General features: G+C 36.4%; 1 protein-coding gene across 4 annotated transcripts in view; it reads right to left on the bottom strand.

Annotated features, from left to right (window-relative positions):
* Positions 1-3,015: 3,015 nt before the first annotated feature.
* gng12b (guanine nucleotide binding protein (G protein), gamma 12b) overlaps positions 3,016-27,419 on the bottom strand; it is a 47,814-nt gene continuing 23,410 nt past the window's right edge. For 2 of the 4 annotated variants that reach the window (XM_026262936.1, XM_026262954.1), the window contains exons 2-3: positions 7,360-7,472; positions 3,016-3,471 (exon numbers count right to left, since the gene is read on the bottom strand). In XM_026262936.1, the coding sequence (XP_026118721.1) occupies positions 3,346-3,471; positions 7,360-7,452 (219 nt within the window). In that variant the 5' untranslated portion in view covers positions 7,453-7,472 and the 3' untranslated portion in view covers positions 3,016-3,345. Of the gene's footprint in view, positions 3,472-7,359; positions 7,473-10,106; positions 11,464-22,185; positions 22,262-27,419 lie in introns of those variants that run through there. The other 2 variants (XM_026262943.1, XM_026262949.1) reach the window with 2 other exon arrangements.

Here is a 27,419-nt window from a genome sequence, read left to right as displayed (position 1 = left end):
TATATATATATATATATATATATATATATATATATATATATATATATATATATATATATATATATATATATATATATATATTATTGCTGTAAGTGTAATGCTGAATTTTCAGCATCCACAAGCATTCTGTTTATTGTCAACAAAGCTGAAAACATTTGTTTTGAGTGATCTTCATGGAAAGTGTGATGCAATATTTTCCCCAGGATTTTTTGGATTAACTAAACGTTCAAATGGAAAGCATTTTTTGAAATACATTTCTTTGGAAACACTTTAATATGTTAATGGTTTTATATACTCTTTTAGCATTAACATATACAAACAAGACAACAAGATTGAGAATAAATCTATATTTAGTTGGAAAAAGACAACATCTACAACCCAGTACATTGGGACTTCAGCACAAAGGAAGGTGGAAAATTCACTACAATACAGTGACACTGAATATTCTTCATATTAAAAATATTTTTAAAGGCAAAAAGAGATAAGCCGGCAGACAGAAGAGCTTGTCCATGTCATATTTTCAATACAAAAGCACCTTCAGAAATGGCCACAGCATCAAGGAAAAAACACAACACCCAAATTAACAACAGGCCACTGAGAGAACCCAGTACTACTGTTGGGAAACATTAAGAAAATGTAACTTTACAAGCATCACACAACAAGAAAGCAAGGCTGAAATTGCCATTCAAAGCATACTGTTGTTCAAATAAGATTAAGATTGTGGTTTAGCAAAGTCTTAATGCAGGTACAAGTTCAGTTGCATGATGCACAGGCATAGATATATCCAGCCTTAGGCATGAGACAGATGTGTAATGATGAAGATACACAGTGAAGGTGTCTGTAGGATCTCAGCACCGCTGGTTCACAGTAGTTTAACTCTGGCTGTCGTCTCGAGACAGGAGCACGGCAATGAATGAGTCAGAGCAGGAATACTTCATTAAGGCTGGTTCAGCTGGTCTGGTCAAGTTGTTTTCTGCCAGCTGTGTCGTGAAGACATTACAAACTCACTTTTCACCAATGCATGGCAACTCACAAGATTATTACAAAAAAGGTACAGGAGCTGTAAACATGGAATGATGTCAAAATGCATGATTATAACAGTCAAAAAAAACTACAATCAGAGAAATCATCATGTGCTCAGTGTGTATACAGAAAAATCATATGCTACCCTATTGTGAGTTTCTATTGCTGGTTAGAACCCAGAACGAGATGGCACAATGACATTTTGTCATAAAAGAGACAATGATTATTAATAAAAAAGAAAAAAATCAGAAGATATCTGTACATTAACATAAGGCATCTTGTAAATAAACATTAAAGGGTTATAATATATCACGTACCATGATCTGCTAGTATTGCTAATGTAAATTCTAATGTAAATTCTGAGGTTTTGAATAGGGGAAATCTCATCCCATTGACTGAAAGTAGGAATTTAAAGAATGGAGAAATTGGTAAAGCAACACATGTTGGTAACACTTTGCAATAAGACAAAATGTAAAGGTTAAAAGTATCATGAACTAATTCTGATTTTTTTTTTTTTTTTGTGCAACCTATAATGGCTAGTTAGGTTAATGTTCATTCTACATACACTACCATTCAGCTTGGGTTTGTCAAGATTTTATTATTATTTTATTTTTGTCTGTTTGTAATATAGGCTTATTTATGATGTTACCAAAAATATTTAAAATAAATAATTCTATTTTGAACTTTCTCTTTGTTCAGCAAAGTTATCATATTAAGTAGTAATAATAAGAAATGCTTCTTAAGCACCAAATCAGCAGATATGCAGAAATGATTTCTGGAGGTTATGTGACATAAAAGCCTGGCATAATTTTAATATACAAAAAAAACAAACAAACAAGAAAACTACAAAAACATCTCACTGACCCCAAACTTTTGAATGGTAACGTATACTAATACATTTTTAGCATTTGTTTTAACAAGTTGTATACATTTACTTTGAATTATTAGCTACGAATTATTCATTAACAATTAACAATAGTACAGCACATTTATAAATTAACACTGATTGACATTAATAAATGCTGTTAAAATGCTTTTCATTGCTAGTTCATGGTTCCTAACACATTAATGATAACAAATTCAACCTTATTGTAAAGTGTTTCCCACATGTTGTTTCAGTAATTAAAATAAGAAAAAAAAAAGTATAGGACATACTAAGACTTTCATACTAAGGAGCCCCATTTTTTACATGACATGCAAAAAAAATGAATAATTTGTTCGCATGATTTACTAATTCGTTCCCTCAATTTACTAAAACGTGCACACGATTAGCGTTCCCTCGATTTACTATTGCATTCCCTCGATTTACTATTGCGTTCGCTCAATTTGCTAAATCGAGGGAACTAATTAGTAAATTGTGCACACAATTTATAAATCGAGTGAACGCAATAGTAAATCTTGGGAATGCAATAGTAATTGTGTGTGCACGTTTTAGTACATTGAGAGAACGAATTAGTAAATCATGCACACGATTTAGCCTTATATTTTTTCCTGCGTGTCATGTGCGGGGCTCCGTACCATACAAATGCATAAACACATCACCTTATTTTACTCTTAAAATGCTGATCTGCAAGTTTTAGCAGTTGTTGAACATGTGAAACACAGTTGGCCTGGTCTACTGCGAGAAAATAAAAAGGGCACAGTCTAGCGTGTATTGATTTGACAGGAGGGGTTGGCTTTGTATCTCTCCATTGTTTAGACACAGTGAGTTAATGGGGGAGGGCCGAAGCAGCACTGCGTCAATGTGACGCCTCCAAAAGACACCTGTTTCCTCCTCCACTGAGCGCAAGCACCCTTCACACATTAGTGATGCTGACATTTCAACCCTCACATCAACCCCCAACTCCTCCCTGCAACTGGACGCCTTTAAAAGCATCAGATGGGGTCAAAGCACTGCTGATGAGGCTTTGCTTATCTGCAGATATATATGACAGAGTGCAGTCATTAAAAATGATCGTTTCCTGTGCTTCATGATACTGAGAACCGCCCACACTGACCTCACCCTTTATTTGCAGAAGACACAACCACATCAGTGGACACTATCACAAAGCAAACAATTCATCTGTGCTGTGCCCTAAAGTGAAAAATTCATTCATGGGTTGGTTTTGTCTTTGCACCACAAATAATTTGTTTACTAGGAGCTTTGACTCTCCTTTTTACAGAAAACAGGAAAATTTCTAATGTGGATACAATCAAATAATAGCTTGGGGTTTAGCTCATTTTAAGGCGAATAGTGAATGAATGTATGAAGATCATATTCTGTCTATAAAAAAAACAATAAAAGGAAACATCAAAACATACAGTAAGAGTTCAAGCATCCCACTACAATATAGTGCATGGCTTTTTATCTTTAAAAGGGTTTTCCGAAGCTGGGATACCCATAAGTAGAGGATCATACTTTGCATGTTCACTGCAGTAATTCATGAGGTCTGCAGAAGCTTTAGATACCTGCACAGGAGAGATACAATATGAACAACAATTGTTAGATTTGTATGATTTATAAATTAACAATTTATTAGTCATTAAAGGGGGAGTTCATTTGCTACATAAAACATTTGCAAATAAAGCACCATTTCCATTTCATGTTTCCATCATCACTTTCTACAATACTGGAAAAGTAGCAATTAAAACAAAAGTTTCTGCAACTGGGGAAGCATGTGGCTCTTTTTTTTCTTCTTACATAATACTGTAAATGATTTGCAGCAGATGATATGCAATTACAAACACTGTCATGTTATCTTGAATGCCTGATGTTTGGGAATGCAGTCGTTTGAGACAGTTATGGGAGGTGATTGATTTGTATGAACACCAAATCATTTTAATAATGGATTTTGCCTCAGGTATTTCAAACTAATAAAATAACATTTAAGATGGTTTGGGATGGGCTGGTGTGCTGATTAGTTCGGTCATTCTATTACATGATTTGCTGAGGCAAAGTAGCATGAGTTTGTTGTTGTTGTTGTTTATGCGAATCAAGGAATTTATTCTGATTAATTTTTTAAGATTTTATGCAGATCTTGAAAAATGATATGTGATAATTGAGGCCGATGCGATACACATCTCGGTGCATAGCCAACAAAGAATAAATAAAAAATATGATGCGATACGATACAAATCACCCTTGTTATGAAGCAGTGAAGTCCAATCTAGATTTGAGTCGACAATGCGATTCGATGCAATGATCGCTAAATTAACTTAAAACGTAATTCACCCAAAAATGAAAATTAGCCCATAAATTACTCACCCTCAAGTCATCCTAGGTGTAGGGGGTGGTTGGTGTACAAAGTCCTCCTGTAGTGAATCGATGCATTTTTGTAAGAAAAATATTAAAATTTAATATTTAAAAAGCAATAATCAATTTAATCTAGCTTCCGCTCACTGTTGTACAAGGAGGCAGCTCCGGGTGGATGATGTATGAGGTCAGCTTTGCTCAGAAGGGATGCACGCGAAAGTGCAGGGGAGAGATCAAAACAAAACAATGTTCACTAATTAGAAGTACAAAACGAGGATTTGTAAGAATTTCGATATACAGGTGCCGGTCATATAATTAGAATATCATCAAAAAGTTGATTTATTTCACTAATTCCATTCAAAAAGTGAAACTTGTAAATTATAATCATTCATTACGAACAGACTGATATATTTCAAATGTTTATTTCTTTTAATTTGGATGATTATAACTGACAATTAAGGAAAATCCCAAATTCAATATCTTATAAAATTAGAATATTGTGAAAAGGTTCAATATTGAAGACACCTGGTGCCACACTCTAATCAGCTAATTAACTCAAAACACCTGCAAAGGCCTTTAAATGGTCTCTTAGTATAGTTCTGTAGGCTACACAATCATGGGGAAGACTGCTGACTTGACAGTTGTCCAAAAGACGACCACTGACACCTTGCACAAGGAGGGCAAGACACAAAAGGTCATTGCAAAAGAGGCTGGTTGTTCACAGAGCTGTGTCCAATCACATTAATAGTGAGGCAAAGGGAAGGAAAGGATGTGGTAGAAAAAAAGTGTACAAGCAATAGGGATAACCGCACCCTTGAGAGGATTGTGAAACAAAACCCATTAAAAAATATGGGGGAGATTCACAAAGTGTGGACTGCAGCTGGAGTCAGTTCTTCAAGAACCACTACACACAGACGTATGCAAGACATGGGTTTTAGCTGTCGCATTCCTTGTGTCAAGACACTCTTGAACAACAGACTGTGTCAGAAGCGTCTAAAGACAAAAAGGACTGGACTGCTTCTGAGTGCAAAAGTTATGTTCTCTGATGAAAGTAAATTTAGCATTTCCTTTGGAAATCAGGGACCCAGAGTCTGGAGGAAGAGAGGAGAGGCTTACAATCCATGTTGCTTTAGGTCCAGTGTAAAGTTTCCACAGTCAGTGATGGTTTGGGGGTCATGTCATCTGCTGGTGTTGGTCCACTGTGTTTTCTGACGTCCAAGGTCAACGCAGCCATATACCAGGAAGTTTTAGAGCACTTCATGCTTCCTGCTGCTGACCAACTTTATGAAGATGCAGATTTCATTTTCCAACAGGACTTGGCACCTGCACACAGTGCCAAAGCTTCCAGTACCTGGTTTAAGGACCATGGTATCCCTGTTCTTAATTGGCCAGCATACTTGCTTGACCTTAACCCCATTGAAAATATGGGGAATTGTGAAGAGGTAGATGTGATATGCCAGACACAACAATGCAGAAGAGCTGAAGGCCACTATCAGGGCAACCTGGGCTCTCTTAACACCTGAGCACTGCAGACTGATCGACTCCATGCCACACCGCATTGCTGCAGTAATAAAGCAAAAGGAGCCCCAAATAAATGTTGAGTGCTGTACATGCTCATACTTTTCAGTTGACCAAGATTTCTAAAAATCCTTTCTTTGTATTGGTCTTAAGTAATATTCTAATTTTCTGAGATACTGAATTAGGGATTTTCATTAGTTGTCAGTTAAAATCATCAAAATTAAAGAAATAAACACTTGAAATATATCAGTCTGTGTGTAATGAATGAATATAATATACAAGTTTCACTTTTTGAATGGAATTAGTGAAATAAATCAACTTTTTGATGACATTCTAATCATACGACCAGCAGCTGTAAGCCAAGAGGAGACTGGTTTTCCTTTGCTAAAGTAAGGAAACTTTGCTTCCTTTGCTCCTGTTAACAAACGTTGGTTTTCACGAGACTCACATGTGCATACCCCATACTTCATCCTCCTGGAGCTGCTTCTGTGTACAACTGTTGGTGCAAGCTACATGAATCGATTTCCTACAGGAGGCCTTTGTTCACCCCCTGGAGCCATGTGAGACACTTTTTTATGGATGGGGGCTTTTTATTTCACTTCTTTTGGACTGATGCCATGAAACACCAAATGAGTGCCATTAAACAGCTTGAAAGATCAAAGACCATTTTTTATATAACTCCGACTGGATTCATCTGAAAGAAAAAAGTCATATACACCTAGGATGACTTGAGTGTAAGTAATTCTTCTAACGCCTCAAGGCCTATTTCATAAAACAAGTTTACCAAATAAGCCAGGCTTATTTCAGTTCGTCTGACTCATTGTCAAATGTTTTGGTTCCATAAAGCAAATTTAACATTGATCAACCTCAGTCACTGTGGCAACTTATTCTGGGAAACTAACCTGGTCCCGGTCAGGCTAACTGTCAGGCTAAGCTAAGTTCCTCTAACACGCAATGATATTACTTCTAACTCTCTCATATACTATTATAGTCATGCAGCCGTTAAGACTGGTTTTATGATAATCGTACCTTTTATATTGAGCAGAACAAATAGGATAACATTGGAAAATTACAATCTAAAATAGCTCTTTAAAGCATTAAAATCACTAAATTAAAAATTAAAATAAATAATTAAAAAAAAGACTACATTTTAACTTCTTAGAAACACACATTAACTAATTTGAGCTTAGTAATTAGGACTGTATTAGCTTACATTTTATTTACCCATTACAATAGTCCCTTTACAGTTACTGCTCTCATAAAAAATACACTACAACATTTCTACAAAAGGCATATTTAATGTCCAACAACAAATATTTTAGCAAAATGCAGATTTTACTCAGAATTATTGTATCACTGACATCACTGTTTTCCAAAATTTGTGTGACATTAGTACATTGGGACATTAGTATGCCATTTCAACTGTCTTTAATTATGCTAGACAATTATCTATTTTCCTTCCCAATTTGACATGATATTTATGATCATGAGAAACATACTTTTATAAATGGTATTTTAGCATTAATCCATTAAGTAGTAGTATTTGACACTAATACCATGGTAAGTGAAAGGAACATTACATTTACCTTTATCCTCTCTATGTTAGCTTCTATCCGTAGCTGTTGAACAGTCCTTCTGGCCTGGGCTATATTATTAGAGCTTTGCATCTTAGACGACATCTTCGATTATCTTCACGGACCTGAAAACAAATGAAAAGTTGATTTTGACATGCACTATAAGCAGCCTGCAGAAGATCAAAGTTACACATCATTTAGGTCCCATGATTCATGAACTACATACAGCAGAATTCTCTTACAAAGCATGCAAAACAGGAAATTTACATGTATGTACATGTTAACACACATAGTGAGACAGCAAAAACTCTCTGAGGAGGTACACAGGGTAACTTTGACTCCTGCAAAGGTTGGGGGTGTATAGTGTGTCAGGCCCCCAGCGAGGGGCTTTTTCACTGCGTCTGCTTTGCGACTGCAGGAGGGAGAACTAAAGCAAGCTGTGTGTGTTTGAACAGATGATCACATGCTGCCAGTGGTTCAGTCTCTGCGGCTACTGTCTGTTCCTGCGTAACACGCTTTCCGTAAACCATCGTCACCGGTTCCTCTGCCAACTCATCTTACACAATGAACACATGTGCACAAGTGGAGAGAGACAGAGTCAGCAGTGCAGTCGCTCTAGCAGAAGGAGTTGTGCAATGTAAACGGTCTAAGAAAAACGGAAATGGTGGAGTCAAACGGGTGGTCTCTCATCAAACAGGAGATAAAAAGAGGACGATTAGCTTTCTAACTTCCTAAATTTAGTGAAACAAAGCAATGTTGAAACCTGACAGGTTGATACTGAAATGCTTACATTTCAGCAGTGGATACCAAAACCAGTAAAATTGCACAGCAAAATGAATATGCCAATAAACACACTTCATTAGTTTGAAAAAAGAAAAGAAATACAGAAAAAATTCAAATAAAGTATAAATATAAACAAAAGTTCCTTAATGAACAATCAGACATCTCCAAAGACAGCTCTACCAAAAAAGTAAATGTCATTATCCAAATCATTAATAAAAAAAAGTTTCAGTATATTGTTTTCTCTTTTTATTGTCAATACAGTTGTTTCATTGATATTGACTGATAATGAAACAACCCTGCTGAAAAAATAGAAACCATCACAGAAATGGCACTACAAATACCATTACAAACATTACAAACCATCAGCTTTCAACAATTAAAACCATTTAAAATGGTTTCCTGTATTGTAGTGTGTTTTGGGATATATTCCAATAGTATTTAGTGGTTTTAATAAGACACCAATAGAAGGCAACCAATTTTCAATAGAGAGCAAAAGGCACCATTTACAGTTTCCAATAAAACCAGTACAATTTCCAATATAGCCAGTAAAACCATCACAAATTCTGTGATGGTTTCTATTGTTTTTTGTTGTTGTTGTTGTTGTAGCATGGTTTAACAAACAAAACAGATTCTTAATTTCTTGTTTGATTCTTTTTTCGCTGCTCATGTTTAATGTAGACAAGTTGTGAGTGTTGGTTTTAACAACATGGGAAGTGTTTAACAGAGTGGCTTCCATATTGCTACATGGTCAGCTGCATAATCTCTAGCACAACAAACCCTGATATCCTACTTCCTGAGAAGCCCACACATAGCTTTATCAAGAAATAAGAGGAAGAGTGTATGGCTGTCTCCTGTTCGACTGGCACAGGGCTGGTATCTCTACACGGAGGTCCGTGTTGGGGGTGACCTTATCTGGCCGCACACCAGACAAACTTAGAAGGGGTTAAGAGGTTTGGATAACAACTAGTTGTTAATGCAGTGACATAATTAGTGTGAGACAGAGTCCATAGTTGCTCCCACAAGCCCTGAGGTCAAGGGGCCATTCATACATTACGGGCCAGAGAACAAACTGTTTAGCTGCTTAACAAGTATAGACAAAACATGACACTTCTGATGTCATCGGTTTACTTACCATTACATCTTCCGGACAATAAGGCATCCCAGGTTGCTAATTTTATTTCAATCTAGAGTTGATCAAATCAACTGTTTTGCATCCATGTCTTTTGCTTTAAGACAGGAAATGGCCGATTATCAATGTATGCGATTATCAATGCATGCGTTTAAAAGCAGTTATAATTGAGCACATATTGTGTGCATCTCTATTGAGGTTTAGACAACAAAACACAAATATATACATTATATGTACATGTTTTTTTTTTTTCCGTTTGTTTGTTATCTCATTGATTACCGTTTTAGCTTTTATTAGTTTTATACTTTTTGAAGTAGCTTTTAGATTTATTTAGAATTATTAGATTTTCCAGTTTCATTGTATTTTTAGTTGAAAGTTTATAATTTTGTTGTGTTTTTTGGGATTTTCATTTTGTTTTTACATATTAAATTTAGTTAAGATTTTAAATTTAGTTATTTTTCCGTTTTAGTTATTTTAGTAAATCAAGCTCAACTGAAAGAAAATTAAAAAATATGTCTTGGCAACAAGATGAAATAAAAAAAAAAAGTTTAATTTATATTTTCTTTTGTTTCAGTATACAATTATTTTACTTAAAGTAGGCTAACTAAAATTATTTGTATGATTTTAGTTGTAGTTATTGTTAACTCAGAACTCAAAACTAATGCTAAGTCAGAACTATAATAATAATAACAATAATAATTCATTTTATTTATAGGCACCTTTTTTAAAACACTCAAGGACACCTTAAAAAATAATAAAATACAAAATAACTAAAAAAGGAAATGCACAATAAAACACAAAAGTATATCAATCAGAATAAACGTAAAAAAAAAAAAAAAGATCTTACTTTTTTTAATGTTATGAAAGAGTCTGATTTAATCCGAAATCGTACCAGTCTGAGTTGAGCAAATGCAAAAGACAATGTCATTTGTCCAAGGACAGATTGTGTTGAGTTGATATCAGTCAAGGTTGAGTAAGAATGCAGCTCTGTGAAAGGGCACAGTGTTCCTGTGAGGTAATGGTTCATTCGCACAGAGTGGCTCTGAGAGACAACCAGTTTATTTTCTGCAGACGCAGCACAGAGAGCACAACTGTGACGCAGACAGACACGGCTCAAGAGATGGGCCAATCAAACTCGCTCGTGACCTCTGACCCCTCAGGCTGATTGTTGTGCTCATCAACTCACACCAGCCAAGCAGAGGTTCCCATGTAGAGACAGAGTCAAGATGACAATGTGATTAACCTCCAAAACTAGCACCCAGCAAGCCTTCCAGGAGCCCACATCCGTTTCATTAACCCACTCCCTTCTCTCCCTGCAGTATAAATGATTAAAGATGTGTATGAATGTATAAATAGCGAAGAAACAGGAAGAGGGGCGTCTGTGAGCCTGGACTCAGAGGAGAAAGGTTTCGCTAATTACTACATATCCGGACCCACAGGATTTCATTCATCCCTCTCACGTTCGTCCTGATAAAACCCTTCATTTGCTCTAGAATTTGTCCTTTCTGTGCTGGGAAATCAGTATGTGAGGTTTCTGCCACTAAAGTCTTTTTATGCATTTGCCCTCTACTGTCTGCGCAACACTGACTTCGAATCGTCCAGCAGGTTAACCGCTGGTTTAAATGCAGAGTGGACACAGGATGTCGGCCAGTACAGCTGGCCGCTGAAGAGAGAGGACACTCGAGGTGCACTCAACTGTGCCGGACGGCTCATCTGGACGTCTCGACTGTAATTACAGCTTTAGAGAGAGATACCCAACAGTCAAGCACACTCTAAAAGCTCAGGCTGACGCCACAGCATTCAGTCTTTTGTTACATCTCTCTCACATCTGCCCTCGCTGTGACCCTGCCCCCAAAAACAAATGTGACGATTCAAGAGTGAAGGCCTATTCACACTAACAAATGTTTGGCATGAAAATTTTCTCTGTTTAGATCAATGTAAAAAAAAAAAAAAAAAACTGTAGCTGATAGAGATTTGCAATTCATCAAAATGCAGTTTTGATTTTGGCTTCCAACGTTTATGAAAATGCAAAATCAATTATTGTTCCCTATTCACTCCTCCATAAAAGCCCAAACTTCAAGTGTAAATCAGAAAAATCATGTAGCATGACTTCCGTTTATGTGAAAGTGCTCTATCACAGAACAGAACACGGGCAAGTAAAGTAAACTTTTATCTTATGGTGCATGCTTAAACAGTCATATTCATGCAGAAATGTGTCAAAACGTGGCACTTGGTGATTATTCATTGTAAACCCTCCTCAGTTTGGTCTTAAGTGAACATAAACATTTGAGAATGAAAACATGTATATATATGTATATGTATAAGTATATAGGATCTGTGCAGCACTTAGCTGTGATGACCAGTATTATTCCTTCTGCTGACTGTGTGCATAATATTAATCAAACAACAAAATACAAAAAGAAAATTACTCACAGCTATTGACTGAATGATTTTTGAAGCTTTAATAATAACTTTAACAAGTTTGATTCTAACAGTGAAGACTATGCTGTTTTATTTTACATTATTCAATTTCTGCAGTAGCTGTTATGTGACATGTCATAGATGTTATGGCTGTTAGCTCAATACTTTAGATAAAAAATTAAAGCATTGTTTCTTTTATTTGTATCTTTAAATATTTAGGATTTTGTTTTTATTGTATTACTATTTATTTTTCAATATTTTTTGAGGACTTTTAAAAATATATAAGTTACTGTAGTATTCTGCTGTGGTATCGAGAATTGTGAAATTTTGCTGGTATCTAAAATGCACATTATAGCAACTTTATTAAAAAAAAATATATATATATATATATATATATTTTTTTTTTTTTTTTTTTTAACTGTACCATAAATGTTCGATTTGTGTGACATAACAAAAATTAAACTTAAACTGCTGTCATTCATTCAAAACTGCTGAAAACCTTACCTTTTTAACTGTTTATTTTTGTAAGATATTTTGAGATCAAAACAAATGTGTGGTACTTTTATGTGTCACACCATAGGACATTACATCACACTAAAGGACAGAAATGGTAGCTATTAAATTATTTGTATTTAATTTTGAACATGTCAAAGAATAAAGTGCAATTTTGATACAAATTATATCAACATGTATTTTAAACAAAACAAAAAAATATTTTAATCAACAAAATTCAGTCTTTAAGTCAATCAGTATGTTACTGAAACGATCTTTAACTATCTTTAAATTAATCACTCATATAAAATTTTGGTCATATGACCCACTCATGATAGTGTTAAATAATTATTTAGGTTGCATCTGGGAACTCAACATTTTCTTGAAATGAGAAGCGCTTATCAACTAAATATAATCATTTTTAAGTTTTAATTATAAAATTGTTATTATTATTATTATTATTATTATTATTATATAGCCATAGTTATATATAATTACAAAATGTACCCACAATTGAACAGCTCTACAAAATTCAGCAAACCAGGATTTTGTAAATCACTTTTTTTTTTTATCAGAGTCGGTGGTATGCATGATATGCAAATGTTTATGCAGTCTAAACAGATGCATTAACAGCTGTAACAAAAAAAAGAGTGAATGAAATAAGGTGTTGCATTGGAGAGCTGGTGCTCGTCTAATGACGGAGGTCAGGAGGGGTTGGCTGGATGTTTGTATGTCTTGCAAACGTGTAGAAACCGTGTGAGAGAGGGCGAGTGAGATGAGAGAAAGAGAAGGGACTGTAACCGCTTTGAAGTGTGTGACTCGAGCTGAATCACTAACAAACAACAAGAAGGGGAAACTAAGGAAGACCACCAAAAGGCAGAGTACAGACCACCTTGGGGCACAGAGAAATACTGCAGCTGACTGAGCTGCCCACTGGGCCACCCACACCTCTACATACAGGCTCGTGCCTCCCTCCCGCTCTGGCTCTGCCGTTGCCTGCTGGATCTCAGCCAGGACCAGGCGGCTCCAGACATCGACCCAGCCTCTGATGTAGCACTCCAGGAATAACAGAGCGCTGACATACTGAGACCACCACAGCGGTGACACGGAGAGTGGGAAATGACTTTCAAAACTATTTTACAAATTATAAATTAAATCTTCACATTTTCTGAAGAACAAGTGTGTCACTGCAATGCATGGTTAGAAAGGGTTGATATGTTTTTAGCATTATGGGTGGTTGCTAACTGGCTTGCATAAAAAACAACATCAAAAACACCTGAAGTCTCAAAAATGCTTGGGTCTCTCCCTCAATGTAAATACTTGTTACAATCCAAAAGCATTTAGAAAAGTAATAGTATCTTTTAACAACCTGCAAGATTAAGGTATATTGCAGACATGCAATAGCACAAATGTAGTTTGATTCACAAGCAAATGACTTTTTTGAGCAAATTCTGTTCAATTGTTGGACTATTAATTCCATTATTTGTAAGACTTATTGTACAAAATCATAAGATACTGAACTGAATCATTAATTCGCAAACCAGATATCATTATACTTGAATGCGCTCACAACAGACCCGAAATAGAAGACAATGCTGAATAAATTTGTAGTTTTTGGTATTTTTGGACCAAAATGTATTTTCAATGCTTCAACAAATTTTAACTGACCCTCTCACATGGACTACTTTGATGATGTACTCTATGCTACAAGAGTATTTGTTGGTATGTACACTACAGTATGCCTTTCACATTAATGTTATTCATATTCACACTGCACTAGTTCTTTTTTTTTTTTTTTTTTCAAGACTTGAGGAGAAGTATATATACAGCTGCGTTTCCAATGCTCAGACAGGAATTTGCCAGCTGGTCGTACCTCACATGAGAGCCCTTGACCACAGTGACAGCCCAAGTCTGACTGGACCACCATCACTGGGACAGAATCCAGCAAGTGTGCACATTAAGTCTTTAGCATTCTGAACATAACGTCTTAAGATATACATGAATAAAGCACTGTGTTCCCAAATGACTGGGTGGCGGTATGGGTCACAAAGTTCTAAGAAGAACAAGCTAGTTCTTATTCCCCTGTCCCACAGAGTTTTTTTTTGCCAGGTCTATTATCTTTCCTTCACACAGCATGATTGCTAAGTGACGGTTATGGAAAAATTGTGCCTTGTGCTGTTGTAACACAATAAGGCTGTTGAGTTGGATGCACAGTGCACAGAAAGGACAATGAAGACTGTGCTATCAGAGAACCGATGCACTCCAGCTTGTAAAGTGGGAGATTATGGCTAGACAGCAAAACACGGCAGGCCGAGGTAACCAGTTTAACAGCACCCTCATGGGAGCTAATCTCCGAGAGCCAGATATTATCAGACAGACAGGCTGAAGCCATGAAGCGTGGGGAAGAAGGGAGACAGCCTCTCTCACAGTGACGCAGGGCTTTGGGAGGGGAAGGCGGGGGAGGTGAGGAGTGTCGACAGAGGTGTGTGCATGCATGTGTTTGTTTAAATGGAGAGATGGGAGTCACGAAAAAAAATGCTGAACACTTTAGTGCTGACTGTGAAGGTAATTCTATAGATAAGAACACATTAAGATACTTGATCATGACAGACAAGAGATGATAGATTGTGTGAATGCCTTAGAGGTGTCAGGTAAAGGCACCAAGCATAGATTGTTTAATTTACACTGTGTACTCGGGACATGTAGCCAGTGAGTCACAGCTTGTGAGTTTCTCCCATGTCTCCAGAGTGTCTAGGACTAAGGGACTGAAGAAAAGAGATGAAAAGTAAATGCACACCTACATCCCTAAAACATCCGGGACTGTAAGACTCCAACAGCCTCCATTGCGTCTGATTCAGAGAGTATTCTTCTTCTTTCTGGCTATGGCTACAATTACAATGTCACACCTTGAGGTGTGAGTTTGGAAATGTCATGCTCAAACAGAATAAAAATCTCATATCAATATTATTGCAATTGTGGCGCAAATGCAGCCAGTGTAAATGCATTCATGTCACCTCTGAGCTGCATAAACCGTCTGGGTAACTACAGTGTACATCTAAATATTTGTTTGTTTTTCACATTTGCTGGAACAGAAATTTTAGTATCTGATGTGAGCACACCAGACAGTGCTGGAACGAGAAAAATGTGGCGGTAAAAGCCATTTGATCTCTCAGTACACAAACGCACAGACATCAGATCTCTCTCTCCTCACACATTCTTCAAGCTGGCCCGCACACAGCTCTGCCCAATGCAATGTGGACTGCCAGGTGAGAGACTTCAGAGACTCCGACTTCACTTTCAAGTCTATGAGCATCTCGCCACATCTGCACGGCAGGACGAAAGCCAAATCAGAGAATGACCATCAAATGCAGCGGAGAGGAACGATGTTTGCATTTGGGATGGGCGGCCCTTCTGGGGTATGGTGGGACAGGAAATGGTGCGGCACAGTAGGGAGAGTTCAGTTAGGAACAACCAGATGCAACATCAATGAACGAACCCACCATCTGCTTCTATTAATATACCAGTATGGGACAAAGAGAGATGGGTGGGGGAGAGAATGCAGATGCAGCAGAAGTCTGTTTGCTTTAGACCTTGGCTATTGAACGAGACTATCTGGCATGAAATTCTGGTTAAATGGGTTGAGAGTGTGCGTGCACCTTAAAGTGGCCTCAACTGGCCTTTTGTAAAAAAAAAAATCCCATTAAGTCCACTTGTCCTTGTAAGTTTGTGCCAAAAGCAGAGGCTCCACGCTTGCCCTTACTCTTAAAGTCAGTATGAAATTAAATTCATTTTTTAAATCCATGGACTGTTCATCCATGCATATGTTTTTATTTTTACATTTATTTTAAACAATGTCGCAACTCATTTCGTGAAACAACAGACTTCTATCAGTGATGTATGCCAAACTTCTCCAATCATTTTGTCTGTTTAAACTTTTCTTACAAAAAACAGCAAGCTCACATTCAAATGTAGTACATCTGGATTTCATTCACATTGCCATTTTCATATTATATAGATACTTTTTTTAATGGTCGCTTTAATACGTTTCAAATCAAATGTGAATGCAGGGCTATGACTATGTAGTATGTGATTGCAGATGCAGCTAAGAAGTTTCTAGCATGCTAAAGACCTTGATAAGGTGGTTCTGCTGTATTTAATTAGAGTTGGAGCTTACTGGATAAAGCAGTTTACAGTGGAAATAATCTGTTGTTTTCCGAGTACTGATATTTACGCAATTACTTCATGAAAGTTAATCTCCAGATGAGTCGCTGGCCGTTAATACCAGGAATTATAGTGCATTTACATCGATTCAATAACAAGTAGACAATGCTAAACAGCGTCTAAAATATTTTGAGCGTGTCCACTTTCAACCACTCCCAGAGGTAGTCAAATACTGATTCAGTGGCATGTGGTTAAAAGACTTGAACAGCCACAAAAGGTCAATTACTCCACCAAACGTTTGAGTGTTCTGAGCATTTTGAGAAAATGCACCTGATCCAAACTTTGCTATGTTGTGCCAAAACATTTTCATCTCCTTTCCATTCGCTTCCTTTCCTGCTCATAATCAGCGTAAAAGCTTGATTCATTCAGTCTTACTTGTGCACTGAACTCGCCGGCCCACAAAAGTGATGTAGAGTGTGACAAAATAGGAAGAGAGGGTCTAGACAAAATCTGAACATAAGTTGCCATAGGTGATGCCTTTAAAAGGCATGTTAAGACCAGGTGTAAATGATAATATGTCAAAGCTGACCACTTAAGATCAGATCTCGATAAACATCTTAATAACAAGTGGAAACAGGGCCCTTAATGGGACAGCAAAAAAACATCCAGGAACATGCAACTGCTGAAACTGACTCAGTGTTTCTTTGTGTTCTTTTGTGGCATCAGCAGCTTTTATCCTTACTGTCACTGTGGTTAATGCACTAACAGAGACAAACATTTTAAATCACTCGACATCTTCAGAGCTGCTGGTAACCTGTCACCTTTTCTTCACCCTACTGTCATGTTATGTATAAGTGCATCTTTAAGGAGATCAAAGAGGACGGGTGAGTCATGCAAAGGCCATCTTTTATGACAGTGTGCATGCTCACCTTCGGTGAAAGCCTGTATGAGCAGATCACAGCTTTTGTTTGGGTGTTTTATCGTGGAGTGGAGTTTGATAGGGGCTCTGTGTGTGGTGAGAAAGTAGAAAGGCTTTCTTCTGTCTCTGTACAAACAGATCGTGCACTATGAAGCACTGACTCACCTTTATAAACCTGATAACACATACCAGACATGAAGACGAGCAGTCTGTCTGGACCCTGTTTGTTCTTAAACGATGCACAACAGACACTTTCATTTATTTAAAGTCATTTCATGGTTCATGCTATCAAAGCAGATCATTATATTCAGTGATCTCGGCATGCAGACAATAAGGAAGCTGTGGTTGCATGTGTGCAAGAAGGGTTGCATTAAGGTTCCCAGAAATTACAGTATATAGTTTTCCAGTTCCTCAAAATCTCAAAAACTCATTGACCCTATTGAGAAAATGTTGCACTGGTGAACTCTGCATGTGAGGTCTACATTTATCTTATGGAAGAAGAAGAATCTCTGTATTTCAGCCAAGTAACCAATGCTGAGAAGCAACACTGAAGCATATTTGCGAGCATGAAAAAAAATGCAAATCAAGAATAAATAAAAATCACTACAGTCACATGACATGGTTTAAGGCATGAATATGCATTAGAATATGCATATGCACAATATGCATCAGAATCACCATAATTACAAGAGAGCTCTGCATTGTACCGACTAGGGGGTTACTTTTTCACCTTCAAGCAAAAATGTGGATTCTTATTCATACGATTAGATTATGACTTAGAAGATGTGGAATACACATATTGCATGGACTACTTTTGTGTTAATTTTAATTAGAAGAAACTTCATATTGCTCTCTATTTTAGCTCAACAGATCTTGTTCCTGTTCACTTTGATTGTATGGAAAGAGCAAAGAATTTTGCGATGCATGAAAGATGGTGTGTGTGTTGCTTGTCTGGTGTGACAAAAGAGTAAGTAAATGATGACAGAATTTTATATTTTGGTCAACTATCCCTTTAATTCGAACTTCAAAACAAAACCACATAACTACTTTCATTTACTGGAACATGCTAGTTGCGTAAAGACTGGAAGAGTATCTATGAATATCTGTCGTATTTCATGTTAAGCTGGTCAACTCTGCGTTTCCTGCTGCGCAACAGTACAGACGCACAACTCTGACGTCCGTCAGGGGATGTCATCATTTGTCAGTGGAATAAATGTGAGGGACACAGTAAAAGAGACTCCCAGCCAAGCCTGCACGCAGGAAAGCTACAACTGGAAGAGCGTGTATCTTAAGATCAAGCAGAGCGTTTTGGACACAGCACCCTCCCCAGGGTCTACAGAGGAGGGGCTGATGCTGACAAGAGCTCAATCCCATTTTTTTTCCTTTCACACACCACTCCCTGCAGCCCTGAGCTCTGGGTTAGACTATTTTTGTGCTGCTCGAACAAACACATTTAGGTCCTGCCAACGAATCCATTCCAAGTCTAGGGGCCAGGCCAGACTGAGCTCATCTCCCAAGAATCCAGTTTCAAACTAACGGTTCCTCACATTAACACATACTGTGACCCTAAAAAAGTATTTAGACACCTAAGCCACATTCAATATGTATAAATGCAATTCCATGAGATAAATTAAACTAAGTTTTATAAATAATTTTTGAGCTGTCCTTGCAACTCCAATGACAACTGTTTGTATATACACTGGGTAAAAAATAATAATAATAATTAAAAACATTAAAAGTAACAATTAAAAGCTTTTTCCTCGAAACTTACACATGGAAAAATATCTTCATCAGTCATTGTTTTTAAGTTTTTAAAATACATAGTGACATATTTTTGTAAAGTATTTGTAGCAAATATCATGCATTTTTAATTCATAAACATCATCACAATTTTTTATAGGTTGTATAACATGACATTTTACAAACTGAACTAACCTTGACAAAAAATGCTCAAAATATTATGCTATTTTATTGACCTTGTGACAAAGTTTATTAGCGGTCTTCGCTGTAATATAATTTCTTGTTTTTTTTTTCTGCATGTTGGTTGCATCACATGACATCACAAAAACTGTCAAATTTTACTTTTTTTCAATATACTTTTAACCTTTTTGGACAGCTCTCACAGGACCTATGATATCTGTTGGGCAATGAAATATGTTTGACTCCGTGCCATTTTTTCATGAATGACTTTTGAGACCTCACCTCATCCGTCCAACAAAGATGTTTAATGTTAGCTGCTCTCACAGCAGCAAAAAAATGCTAGTCAACCGATGGGATCCTCATCACACAATGGACAGACGAACCTGGATGGTGTATTTGTTGGACATTAACTCAATTCAAGTCTCAACTTCTCGTATACATGGATCTAATGTGAAAACTATACATTTATGGCATTCAGCTTTTTATGTCGTGTAAGCTTTTCTAAAATCTTTGTAAAAAAGTTTTTTTTTTTTTTTTTTAAGTGTACCAGGCTTGGCATGGGTTCCAAATTTGCACAGTTGTTATTTGTTTTATTTCACTATCTCCAGAAGATTTTCAAAAAACTTATTTTTTTTCTTTAGCATATCAGAACAAATTTGCTTCCAAGTTATGCATGTCTTTCTATAAAATGCCACCTGCTGTAATCTAATACATTGTTAGTAATACTTTATATGAATGTGCCTTGAAGTGTCTGAAAACATCAAATGCTCAAATGCCAGTCAGATACAAAAGTACATATGTTGCCATCTGACTTTGCATGTAAACTTTATTTACTCTCTTTATCTCTATGCAAACACCTAAATCTCTCCACAAACAGTCACAGTAAAAGAGCAAAGCAAGGATTTGTATGAATGTGCAGGCAATGTGTGTGTATGTACGAAAGCACAATAGCTCAAGCAGCACAGGATCAAGAAATTGCTGTAGAAGTGAGTACAGAAAAGCTTTGGGTGTGTTTGGGTGTGAAACTGACCCATCAAGGATACATGGCAAAGTTGTTTAGTCACCTTTTACCTTCTTTCCATTTAAAAACCATCTCCGTTGTGTTAAGAATCGCAGCTTACATTCATGACAATGACGTCACATTTCCATGTAAATCTATGTTTACTCTCCAGTTATGTGCAAAGAACATCAAAGATGAACACATTACTGACATACTGTAGCAAAGTTATATTTAAATCTCCTAAAATCACCCTTCCTTACCTCTACTTTGATCTATTTAAATCAAGCCATCCATATGCACAAAAATATTCCTACAACTATTTGCTGTTTCCTAAGAACTGTTATGACAAGCAAACAGTGCAGATGAGATTATGAGATATTTCAGTGGAACTGACAGCAGGCATGAGACAGACTGCAGAAAAAGGACAGTGATGGCATGAGGCAGGAATGTGAGGTGCAGCTTCACACACAAACATAGGTTGTTATTTTGTTTTACAGTAGAAGAGTACATTCTTATCTCTTAAACATGGTGTCACATGCAAGGTTATGTGCTCTTGTTATCTTTTAGATGGCGACAGTCTTCTACACACCCGTAAGGAAAGAAAAAAGAAAAATCACAAATGTTCAGTATCTTCAGTATCTCAATCGGTACTTCAAGACAACAATGACGTTATATAGGGGGGCAAATAAGGAATTTTGCAAGCCTCCTATGGTAAATAACCATAATAATCTCACATGCATACTCTACTGATAATGTAATAAAATCTGCAGTCAAAAGTCATATATTCTTACAATTCTCAATGATTACTTCTAGACTAAATGATCTGAGTGAACTACGCTGTAGAATATAGATTTTTTTTCTTTTACAGGTTTGTAATTGTACTGTTATCTGTAATTTCCTTTTTTTTCTCTCTCTCTCTATCTCTAAAGGAGAAATGTGATAATTATTATTACATATTAAATGAGAATGTCATTAGGCATGACTTAGCAAAAAGGATTTTCTTCCACTGTGCTTAATATTTAAACTGTCCCCACCACATACAAACATACAAAAATAATAATTTAAGCTGGAAAAACTTAAAATGCAAGCTTTAAATTCATATTACAGCACTCTTTTGGAAAACAATGTTATATATTGATTTGTTTCAGTACTTTCTAAATGGTGCTTCCATTACTATTGTCAATCTTGCCTCATCTGTGTTAGTCAGCTAGATGATGTCATTTTTCTTACATTTAAATCAGCAGAATACACAGCATCAATATTCAATATATCACAAATGACTTATGCAATATTTAAGTTTGCAAAGCACTTGACCATTGAATGCATTGACAATGCAACACCGCCCTGACAAAATGAAAATTCTGTTAACTGGTCAAAAACACTCACAAGTAATGCGAGTTATGTAATCAGATATCTTTTTTTTTTTTTTTTTGAAATTTGTAAAATACTTTTAGTATGTTTATTATAGTAATACAGCATGAGATAAGAAGTATCTAAACATTTAATATTTGCCACATTTTGCAACAGAAATATTAAACAACTTAAAGAAATATTTAATGATGCAAAGAAGTTTTTTTGTCAAATTCCACATTTTTTAACTGGAAATAGACTTTTCCGTTCACGTGTTTCATGTAGAGTACTCTGTTTACTATTTCAATGTGATGAAACAAGAAATATTAAGTAACAGCAAATGTCTGTGGGAAACTGGCACAACAAACTAAATCACCATGTACTGCATTTTTGAGATATTGCAATGTGACTCAGTGAAGAAAGTCCCTGATGCAGGTGAAAACAGCCTCTTTTGTTTTTGTGGAGGGAAAAAGAGAGAAAAGCATAACGATGACCTCATCGTGGCATAACTTAACAATGATGTGTGTTCACAAGCATCCATCTCTTGCCTACATGACTGAATACTACCCTTACTGTCCAGAAACAAAGAGTTTGTGTACAAGGAAGAGAGAGAGAGAGAGAGAGAGAGAGAGAGAGAGAGTGTGTGCACGCACTCAGGCTGACCTCAATGGGTAGGAATAGGTAAGACTGGGAAATCAAGCTGGATTCTCTCACACTTCAACGGCTGATGAGAAAGCACCTGACCAAAGAACACATTCCTGCATAGTTAGTCACCTCCTCAGTGCAGTTCAAAGAACACACACTCACACAAACACATGCATATGTAAGCTTACATACTGTATGAGAAAATCTAATGCAAACAACCTTGCATTGTAGATGCAAATTTACTATTTACTATTATGTAAATTATCACGTGCATTGTATACTTTTATCACTGTGTTTTACACAAAGTTATGTGTAGTATATATCATACAGACTTAAATTTGCAAACTGTTGAACATTAATCAGATTTATATCAGAAAAGAGACAGATAAATCAATTACCAAAATAGTATAGTATACATAAAATAGTTTCTGACACATGGCAATGCTCTACACCCTGTGTGAAACTCTGGCCTCTGCATGGCTGCAATCTTGAGAAGGGGCCTCAATGACAATTGAGAATTCAGAGAATTCAGAGTTAATGCTTAACTGGAAGCTGGGCGTTAGTTCAGTTCTGTTCCTCCCTTGATTCTTAGAAGTGCCAGCACTGTTTTTCTAGTGAAGTGAAATTGAAAGATTTCTCTGAACAGGTGGAAAAGGTGAAGCCTACCTGAAAAAATAAAAACAGTGCCTGCAGGGCCAAGGACAAGAGGGGGCTGCTTGTGGTGTTGTTGAGCAATGACATGTCCGTTAAAAAAAGGAAAAGCAAGGAAGACATTTCAGAGAAACGTTTGTCAATAAAAACCATGTGACTGTCTTACGGTAAGGCAGAGTAAATGGAAATATAACTGAACTGAAAACCCAGAAACAGACAAGTCTGTTAAAATGCAGTGCAGAAGGGTCAAATGCTTAAATCAGAGCCCTGCGCATTAAAATCAAACGCAAACTATCTTAAGTCACACAACGATCTTGTTTTGTGTTCTCACTCGTCCTACACTACTCAATCTGTTTCTATGAGAGACATACACATGGGGTCATCTTGCTCTGGTGGGAGGACAGGACAAGGTAGAAGTGAGTGTATGTTTGTAAATGTGTGTGACTGTCCTGCTGTGGTCTGGAGGCCGTTCTCTTGACCTGTAGATGGAATGTGTACTTTGTGCAAACTTAGTGGGGGGCCAGTGCTAATATGACCCTTAGAGAGACTGAACGGAGGCAGACGGCTCATGGGAAGGTCCCTCCCCTCTCTCTTGTCAAATACCTTGGTGAACACATTTCTGAGGACCTGGCTTGGACTAACCACATTCAAGCTCAAGTTAAAAAAGCCAGACAACGACTGTACCATCTGAGACTAGAATCCTGAAAACTTTCTATAGCCCTGATTGACTCAGTGCATCTCATTGTGGTATGAACAGTTCACCCAGGATTTTAAAGCCCTGCAAAGAGTAGTGCGCTCCACTGAGCACATCACCAGAACATCTCTCCCCTCTCTGCAAGACATCCACACCAGGAGATGTATATCTAGTGCTGTTAAGATCCTTAAAGACCCCACCCACCCTGGAAATCCACTGTTTCATCTGCTACAGTCAGGCAGATGCTTCCACAGTCTGATGGCAAAAACGGAGAGGTTCAGAAGGAGTTTCTTCCCCCACGCTATCAGACTACTAAACAATGGACATTAAACACACTACACTTTAGAGACTGGTAGTGTAGGGTAACCCAATAACTCTTTGCACACTGCACTTTTTCATGACAACCTAACTATGCACATCATCATTTCTTGTAGCATCGCTACACAGTATCTGTGTAGTAGTTTAATATATTATGTATATTTCATTATTTGTACTTAATTATCTTTTTATTTTATTTTTATTCTGTATATTTTATTATTTGTATTTAATTCTTCTTATTTTTTTCTCCTTATTTTTTTCTTAGATTTCATTATTTGTATTTAATTTTCTCTAATTGTTTTTCGCACAGTCTAAAAAGAGTACGCCAGACCTACAATTCACTGCTTGTTGTATGTCATATAACTTGTATGTGACAAATAAAATCTTGAATCTTGAATAAATCTTGAATCCTGTTAATTTTCCATGTTCCAACCTCCCAAGGAGGAAGTGAGGAAGAACTAAAACCTGGGGGGGGGGGATCCCACCATAAACAAGCAATGAGCCTTTTCAATCAGTCGTGATAGTTTAGAAAGCACTAACTGGCACAGTTGGTCTCAAGTATTATTTTCACAACTCTACAATCTCACGGACACGACCTCTAACTCTCCATAAGGAGTGTCCATGCAGATTATACATCAATGACTAAAGTTGTTGTTTTTTTTTCAATAACAAAAGCTGCAAGACACTAGACATGTGCCGGTATTCTGTAATGCGATACATAAAGCTAATGAACATGCATGATATTGTTATCGTGAGCGCTTCAATAAATAAATGCTTAATTTGCTACCATGATTTAACAAAATTAAAATGAGGGAACAAATTAGCGCGGCATGACCATGATTTAACTACAAGAAGAAAAAAATTCTCAAACATAGCAATGAATTAAAATATTTTGGGAGCAAATTCTTAATTTTATGTCATCTGTGGGGTTTTACAGTAATCCAAATTTTTGCCTTTAGAAATTATTTTTTGTGGTAGTTAACTGTGTAACAAATGCTTTTAATTGCGCTAACTTGTCCCCAGAATATTATTTTAGCTGCATTTCGAATGAAGCAGAATTAGAGATGTGTTAGAATTAGATATGTGCCACTCACCTGCTCTGAGGCTATACATCATGTGGGCTCATAAATATTAATAAGGCTGATAAGATAAGGGTTTCAATGGTAGATAAGACTCATTTAAACACTGAGGCAGTTCTGAAGAAATGTTTTGTGTATAGTATACTCATCCAACACAGAGGGACACACATATAGACACGGTGAGACAATACATTGCAAGAACACAAATAGCACAAGCATCTGAACCATGTCAACGTAAGTTGTTCATAAGCTTTGCTGCTTTTTTAATGAAGAGCGTTTGAAACCCAGTAATTGCCAGAGGTCTGTGTCCGAATGTCTGCTTTTGATGTGCATGAGGAGACGAGGTTTATCCTACAGGAAACACAGTGTCTAAACTGCCTGTGATGCACATAGACTAAACATACATTACTGCACATGCAACAGCACATTACACCCACATACACAGACACATGTATTCTCAGCATCGGAAACTCCTTCAAAAGACTCATCATTTAAAGTGGTTGAAGTCCAGTTAAGCTAACCATTTGCATTATTATATAAAGAGACACCATACAAATATTGCTAGCATACTAAAATTGCTCAAAACTTGCAAAAATGCAGAATTTCCCTTTAAAATGTATGTGCAAAAGTCAAAGAGTGCTTCTATCTGTTTTTTTTTCTTTAATTATTCAGAACATCCAGACACAAAAGACAAAATTTCCATTAGAGAATGCTTCCTTTATGTGGTTCATGTGTGAATGGTTCACTCTTTACATGAACCTACTAACACTGTAGGTTCCAATACAAACATTTATGTCTGAATTTATGTCTAAAATCTTTACTTTCAAATGTCCCAACCCTCAAGCTTTAAACATGTCAAATTCCTAAAGATTTAATTTTGGAGGAATTTCTTCTGCCTTCTTTAGTCCACAAAAAAAAATAACCTGGAAATTATGCAAATGTCAATATAAATAAAGTCAACTTAGTAAAATTTGTTCCCAAATGCATGTTAAACGCAGTGTTTACAGAGAAACGGCATTAACTGTGAACCAGGATGCTGTGACAATGCAATATTATAAACTGCACGTGTATAAATAAATACTCTGAAACATGCACCTAAACAGATTATATAATTCTTCAATTAAATAATAATCTTTTATTTGATAATCACAATTTGGTAAGATATACAGCTGTTTCAGTTTAACTTAGATGTTTATTTTTAATGTTACATTCGATTTAATTAATCCATGATTGCAAAAAATACCAATGTAATGTTCTTTAAATGTGCAAATAAGAAATAATTAAAGCAAAAAAAAGAGAGAGAGTTTATCTTCTACTTAAACTGGAATATTAACACTCATTAAACTGTGGGGGTGAGAGGACTGGCAAAGCTGCCCCCCTCTACTTTCCAACACATTAATAATCTCTGGCCACCGACAGCCACTGCCGCTGCAATTAAACTCTACTTATTTATGGCCAGGCAAATATTTCCTTTTCCTCTGTCTGCCAAGAGACATGACTTCAAATGAACCTCAAAAAGAGAGAGAGAGAGAGAGAGAGAGAGAGAGAGGACAAAAAGCACCATGAAAGGCAGACTGCAAGCAGAATTTCAGGCATGTGGAGATTGTTCCTGTGAGGCCACAGAGGGTTTGGTCACATGCCGCTGACCTGTGATCATCACTGAACATTTCGGCTCATGTCCTGCTGAAGGCAAGGGTGATGGAAATGTTTCCAGATTACATACACATATACTGTATACCAGCATCGACTGATAAGTGCCTTAAGCGAGACTTTTATTTTAACAGCACTGAGACCACCTGACCACCTGATGCACAGACACTCACAGTCTTAGTATTACTAATTAGACAGAACTGTCAAACAAAGAACATAAACTAAGGAAACATATCATATTTTCTCATATGCTTTTGGCATTCAGCAAATATGCATGTGAATCAATATTTAATCCCACAAACCTTGCAAGCTTTCAACTGTTAGATTCTAAGTGTGTGATTGTTAAAAAGAAAAGTTAATTATCGTTCTGCTGTAAGTAACAAACTATTCAATTCAATTCAAGTTTATTTGTATAACGTTTTTGCGATACGAATCATTGCAAATCAATATGCAATTTGAGTTTCATTGTGTGCTATATGTAAAATTAGTTGTAGTATGTACTTACAATTACTGTAATTACAAGATTACTGAGTGAACTGTTCACTTACTTTTTAGTCAAGTCAGTTTCTTTATTTGTAAAAAGAAATTATAGGATTACAGAATCGATAATTTACTGACTAAAGTATAAATTTTGTACATTTCCAAATAATTTTATGTTAATTTATTTTCAAATTCTTCATAATTTAGTAAATATTATTTAAAATAAATATGCAGTTTATTGCAGCATACATCTTCAAATGAAATCTATGCGAGATCATATATACTGTCTTTGCATTAGCCACTCTCCACCTCTCAATATCAACACTGGCCATTAAAAAAAATTCTATAGTAGTCGACCACTATTCTTTTTTATTGTGCCT

The sequence above is a fragment of the Carassius auratus genome, chromosome 6 (genome assembly GCF_003368295.1).
Source record: "Carassius auratus strain Wakin chromosome 6, ASM336829v1, whole genome shotgun sequence".
NCBI classification, from domain to species: Eukaryota; Metazoa; Chordata; class Actinopteri; order Cypriniformes; family Cyprinidae; genus Carassius; species Carassius auratus.
This window is presented reverse-complemented; position numbering and strand designations above follow the sequence as displayed.